General features: G+C 34.4%; 1 protein-coding gene across 1 annotated transcript; it reads left to right on the plus strand.

The window, feature by feature from the left end:
• The first annotated feature begins 2,813 nt into the window (after positions 1–2,813).
• LOC129805287 (dolichol-phosphate mannosyltransferase subunit 1) lies at positions 2,814–3,724 on the plus strand. The gene is made up of 2 exons (XM_055853106.1): positions 2,814–2,996; positions 3,054–3,724. Exons 1-2 carry the CDS (start codon positions 2,899–2,901, stop codon positions 3,673–3,675), a joined length of 720 nt encoding a protein of 239 aa, XP_055709081.1. The 5' UTR covers positions 2,814–2,898; the 3' UTR covers positions 3,676–3,724.
• Positions 3,725–6,811: the final 3,087 nt, after the last annotated feature.

Below are 6,811 nucleotides of genomic sequence, written 5' to 3' on the forward strand. Positions count from 1 at the left end.
TTTTGGCAAACTTTATTAAGTAGTTGTGATAATTGTGATCCACAATGAACAGAGCAAGGACAAGTACCACAATCGCAAAGAAAGTGGAAGCCGTCGAGCAATTTCAATACTAAAAATCGTTGATAATTTTAAAAAATTACATGGACTATACCCGGCTGACACCAGCTGCTAAGTCTCTCAGCATGCTGATACACTGAGCACATGATCAGCAATACTTTCAGCTAGAAATAATGCTATTCTCAGCTCAATTGTATAGTGCTGATAATCGAGCTTAATTCAGCGCTTTTCTCAGCACACATTCCAATACAAGACACTAGCGGTCGTAGCGGCTGTTACAAAAATTACAAACCGGTATTCCTAAGGTGTGAAACGAATGTCTTCTTCTTCTTTATTTTATTTTTACGGCTGTCGGATAAAACGAATGTCAAAAAGTGCAAAGAAAATTGTGTGGTGTGCACAAAAAAGTGTTTCTTTTTAGGAAAAGCAAGCAATCTAGGTAAGATGACTTCATATTACATAAATTTCATTTGGAGGATGGCGAAAATAGAGCTTATTCTGGTCATGGGAAAATAGTTTTTTTATCCAAGAAAAGTTCTCCATTTCAGTACAATTTTTGTCATTTTTCACTAGAATTTTCCGTCCAGAAGTGAAAATTTGTCTAAAATGCACAACTTTGTGGCTGATAGATTAGTTTAAGATTGAATATTAGGACTCTCCTGGCCAGCGGAAGAATTTTTTTGTCATTTAAGGCAAGTTCCCCCAAGAATCGCTTTACAGCAAAATTTTAGGTATTTTTCTCTAGAATTTCCCGTCCGGGAGTGAAAATTTGTGGAAAATGTACAACTTTATAAGCTGAGGGATGAGTTTATGATCGAATGTTAGGAATTCCCTGGTCTGAGAAAGAGATTTTTGTCACTCCAGAAAAGTCCGGAAGCAAATATATTTAATAATATTACTTTTTGTATTAACATTTTCAGTACGATGTCTAAACTAATTTTCAGAAAAGATAGCATCAAATTTAACCCTTCTAAGCTTCATGGGCGATGACTTGGTCATGAAACTCAAGCTTGAGCGTAGGCCCAGAACCAACAGCAGTACTAAATGTTCCAGTCTATGGAAAGGTATGTATCACAAATAATTTTCTTTTATGATGAGACTATCTTATAAATCCTTATTATTCTATATAAAAAGGACATTGCAGTCCTAATTGAATTTTTGTTTATTCTTTTCAGACGCATCAACAGCTTAGAGAAATTGACTTTTGTAAAACTCAATAAAAACGTCAGATTCCAGCAGCATAATCCCAAAAATCTTCTGCAAAATATTTGGTAAATATAAGTCAGAGAAAAAGACTGCAGAATTAAAAGAAAAGCAAGAGAAGCAGTCATCTAGGACATCATGAGAGTCCCCAATGCCGAAGAAGATTAAATATCTGGTCTGGTACACTTTGTTTCATTTTTGTAAAAATTTTAAAAGAAATAAAATATTCTGAATTCAAATAATTTCTCTTTTTCATTCTAAAAATGTCTATAATTTTGCTGAAAATATCTGCTGAGAACGAGCTAAAAACTCAGCAGCTAGTTCGGGTGATCGACCACCATGAGCGCTGACCCGTAACATTTTCATATATTGCCTCAGCACTAATTTCATACAATCCTGCTGAGTTTTTAGCTCAGTAATCAGCAGCTTTCAGCGCTGAACTCAGCTAACGGTGTCAGCCGGGTAGTGCGACCCAAGTGTCAAATTTGAAACCAAATATGGACTATAGCGAGATTCAAAAAGTGACCGAAAGGCTATACAAGCCATTGTGAGTAGGCGTCGACCTCGAGGCTGACCTATGACAATGTGGTTGAATCAAATTCAGAATCTTGCCTTGAAACGCCTTGGGATCGAACCCGAACGTCTTCCTGAAGTGGCGGAGGATCGACAAACGTAGGCTGCTAGTTTGGATATCATGGACCCGTGACCCCAACAGGGATAAGCGGTTGAAAATGATAATGAGGATGAACGCCCGAAGTATGAACTGATGGACCTGAAAGTTTTTAGCCCCAATTTAAGGTGGCATCAAGTGCTCGATCAAATGGCATTAACCCCTTAATGACGAGACACTTTTTACGGACTGAAAATCAACAATAAAAATTAAATTGCGAAACATAATCAATGATAAGTCTTACATCTAACCTTGGAAAGTCCAACAGAATCGGATTCGGTATATTTTGCGCCTCTATGAACGATAGGGACAAAAATAGCTAAAAAAAATTTAAGTAATTTTTCTGACAATACCAATGAATAATATATTTAGCTATAATGAAAAATATTACGTATGAGTATTGTAGTTTTTATTACCAAAAGGGTTTTGCTTAAAAAAAATTGGAAGTATAAAAAATAAATAAAGTCAGTTATAAATTTCAGATTTTAAAAATTCGCTCTTTTTGAGCTTAAATATTAACTACATTGGAAATAGTTAGAGACTTGCAAAAAATATTCTAGATTCCTTCAATCTTCTATTTTGCAATTACGTACAAACATAAGGAAAAAGTAACTCAGGTAAAAGTAACTTAAGGAAAGTTAAAGTTACTATTTACTACTAAGTTACTACTTAAAGTTAACATAAGGAAAAAGTAACTTAGGTAGTCAGGAAAAAATATTTACTTTATGGGACACCGGTGTTCCAATCGTCCTTAACGGGTTAAGGAATCACAAGAGATATAAACGTGATATCAGCCGGGAAATTCCAACGGTTGTTGAACTGTTTAAATTTCAAATTTGGTCTAAACAAAATTTTGGTTCTTGTACTAACCGCTCCAGCTGCCTACCCGGAGCGCTAGTTGTTTTGTTTTGATAAAATATTTACGTGTTCATTCATATGCTCAGAAATTATTAAAGTTTTTTCTAATAATGGCTGGAGATAAATATTCAATTCTCCTGCCCACGTACAATGAGAAAGACAATCTGCCCATAATCATTTGGCTCATTGTGAAACACATGAGTTTAAGGTGGGTAAAAAGCAAAATAATTAAAAGATTGTTCAATGGACACGTCTTCCTTTGCAGTGGTTTTGACTACGAGATAATTGTAATTGATGACGGAAGTCCTGACGGAACTCTTGAAATTGCCAAGGATCTGCAAAAGGTCTACGGGGACAAGAAAATAGTGCTGCGTCCACGAGAGAAAAAGCTGGGCTTGGGAACTGCATATATTCATGGGATTAAACACGCAACTGGAAATTTTGTATTGATCCTTGATGCTGATTTAAGTCATCATCCCAAGTACATTCCCCAATTCATTGAGCTACAAAAACGTGAGAATCTGGATATTGTGTCCGGGACGAGATATCGAGGAGACGGAGGTGTCTATGGATGGGATTTCAAGAGGAAGTTGATTTCTCGAGGAGCAAACTATCTCTCGCAGATTCTTCTGCGTCCCGGAGCCTCTGATCTTACAGGTTCCTTCCGACTCTACCGAAAGGATGTGCTGGCAAAGTTAATCTCACAATGTGTCTCCAAAGGCTACGTCTTCCAGATGGAGATGCTCGTCCGGGCACGTCAGAACAACTACACAATTGGAGAAGTGCCCATCACGTTCGTGGATCGAGTATACGGACAATCTAAACTAGGTGGAACGGAGATCTTTCAGTTTGCCAAGAATCTCCTCTATCTCTTTGCCACAACGTAAAAATGTAGCTTATTTGAGAACAATAAAAGGCATTGGAACTTCCTTCTAACCCTGTTTTTCTCTCAAATTCCTGTGGAAAAAATCACAGCTCTTGCGAACAATTAAAAAATGCTTTTGCGAGTTAATGACTAGCCAAAATTTTTTTAAGTTCCATATTTTGCAGGAAAATAGTATTGGGCCTTCCTGAGCAAATTCCATTCGTAATAATTTTAGACCACGCCCCTTCAGGACTAGCTAATTTTTTTGTGAAAAATCAATACTTAAAAATCAGAACCTTTAGTATCGCTAAAGAAAAAGATCATAATAAGTTCAATTTTAGGGGAAACTCGAAGAATCCACTCACCAAAATATACGCCACGCCTTCTATACAAGTCTTATACTTTATATAAAATAGAAATATGATTGCAAATTTCATAATTAATTTTTGAAAACTTAGTTTCTTTCAAGCACCTGTATGAGCTTTATAGAAAAGTGCAAGGCCGTTTGGGTTTGACTGATATCAAATTAAATTTACACTTGATACTATTTATTTGATTCTACATTATTGTATTAGGCGTAGTGGGCGTAGTGTACTTATAAAAAAAATATGACCATTAAGCTCCTATCCAAAATTAAATTTATGGAAATTACTCATTCATGATGGTAGCATACTAGAAAAAATACGAATTTTACTGACTGTGAACTATTTAATGGGCGTGGCCTAAATTTCTGATAGAGCTTACACAGAAACGCTATTAAAACTCTTCTATAAAACATAGCATTTAAAAAGCAATATGATATTTCCACAGAAATCTTGTTCATTAACAAATGAGCGCAACAGAATGGACAGTATTTTGGCGCAGATGGTACATATAATAAAAATTCAAATTTGGTTAGGGTAAGTGTGCCAAATTTCGGCATAGTTGCATGCAAGCGTCAAAATATTAAGTTTGAAATGTAATATTTTAAATACAAATTGATTTTTTTATTCTTTCTTTTGTAAGAGTGTTGCTTGGAACCTTGTAAAGAGTTTATCGTCTTTATTTACTCTAAAATAATTCTTAATACATTTTAAAATGAATAAAAATGTAGACATAGCTTTGGTGCCCTATTTCGGCCACCTTCATTCTCATAGTTCCTTGCCCTTCGGGAATTCTTCCAATATCTTTTTCACGTCATCTCGTTTGTCGAAGCTACATTTTTTGTTATTCTTTTGCATTGTATAATCTCTAGAGTACGTAAAATCTAAAATTTCATGGAAATTCGAGGAACAAAAAAGGTGGCCGAAATTGCAAGCTGGCCGGAATTTGGCACACTTACCCCATAACAAGTAAAATAAGATCCGAAATAAATTGAAAGTGATCAATTATTAAATCTAAATTAGGTGTAGATAATTACTTAGTTAGGTTTTGTCAGTAAAATCATAAATTTTGGTCAGTAAAAAATCGTTCTTGCTCAGTAAAAATCGATTTTGATTAGCAAAAATATCTCATTTGCAAGGGGGAGATATTAGGGTCAGAAGTGGTGTACAACTGAAAATGAAGTGCTTGGAAGTCTTTGGAAGTGGGAGTGTCCGAAAATAAAGTCATCTCTGTCTAATTCCGAATTTTGCAGACTGTACGATACTTTCAGCTCAGATTTTAAATTCGATTGGCCGAAAAAGTTTTTTTTACATTTTATAAGTTTGGTTATGATAATAATTCGGAGTAAACGCTAAAATATATTATAGCTTAAGTAGTAGCTATTATAGCTTATACTTAAGGAGTATCCCGTAGGTTTCCTCCAGCATTTAGGTTTACTTTTTTGCTTTTACTGGTAAGATTATATTGCCTTTTGTAAAATAAGTAAGGAACGAAAAGGTACCTTTGTAGTATTTAATGTTAGTCGAATTTTGGGAAGGCCTAAGTGATGGACTTCCACAAAAAAGCATTTTGGGGGTTTATTTAGATCGTGTTTAAATGATTGAAAAATGGCTTTAGAAAATTTCGATATAAGGATATAATTATTGAAAAGATCAACTTTACTTTAAACGGTCTCTAACATTGATGGCAATATTGTGAGTATTCGAGTGGAAAAAAAATTATCGAATTGAGAAGATTATCAAGTTTTTGAAAACAATAATTCGATAGTATTTCGCTATTTAGAAAAGCTTGGATGTATTTAAAAGCTCGATACATGAATGCCACATTTTTTCACTGAAAGGAATAAGGAGAACTGGTATGAACTGTATGAATTTACGAGTTATTGTGGTACTTCTTGCTCGTAACCTTTTAAGCAAAGACCTCTCTATCCAATTCCGGAATACACGATTTGCTGGATCCCGTGCTGTGTTTACACGGGTTTGAAGTCCTTGGAGATAACGGCAATTAAGTAACCTTACGGCCTCTACACATTGGGAGCAATTTCTGTCAAAAATTGCTTTTTTGAAGGAAATTCCCTGCAGCGTTGTAGGGGGAAACGTCAAATTTCTGTCAAAAACGCAATTTTTGACGAAAATTGCTCCCAATGTGTAGACGCCTTTAGAGACATCTCACTGATCTGACTGCTAACCTGTCGGATGATTTAATTTTCAGAGTAACTTGAGTAATTTTTTCAAATATAACAAGAAACTTTTAGCCGATAAAAAATGGTCAATTTTTGGAAAACAATTATTTTTGATACAATATTAAATAAATTTGTTTTTGAAATGCATGAATAATATTTATGGATTACAGGCATGAAAAAATAAAAATTTGAAGGATGATTTTCAATTTGATTTTTAATTTGAAGAATATCTGCTGCAAGAAATTCAAAATATAAGCAAAATATTAAAAAATACATATATATACGTAAAAATAAATTTCTTGAGAATTTTTTAAATAGATTTTTCATAATATTAAATAAATTATTGATTACTAAGTATGAGAATTGCATGAAGTGTAAGAAGTGCCGGAAGTATTGCAGCTTTTTCGAGAGTTTTCCGAAATGCTGGAAGTGTGAAGAGCTCTTCCATATAAATTGTGGAAGTGTCTGTAAGTGGTGTACACATTTTCACCCCAATATCTCCCCCTTGCTCATTTGTTTAAAAAAAATCAGAATGGTCAGTTGTTTATACAAAATGAACTCGGTCAGTAAAAATTTAATTTGATCAGTAAATAAATCAATTTTTGTAAGTAAG

Source organism: Phlebotomus papatasi, chromosome 3, assembly GCF_024763615.1.
Source record: "Phlebotomus papatasi isolate M1 chromosome 3, Ppap_2.1, whole genome shotgun sequence".
Lineage (NCBI taxonomy): Eukaryota > Metazoa > Arthropoda > Insecta > Diptera > Psychodidae > Phlebotomus > Phlebotomus papatasi.

Bases quoted from the DNA above. Each gene is read 5' to 3' on its own strand.
- LOC129805287 (XM_055853106.1), top strand. From the start codon at position 2,899: ATGGCTGGAGATAAATATTCAATTCTCCTGCCCACGTACAATGAGAAA. The intron at 2,997-3,053 runs GTGGGTAAAAAG...CTTCCTTTGCAG, and splicing joins GTGAAACACATGAGTTTAAG to TGGTTTTGACTACGAGATAA.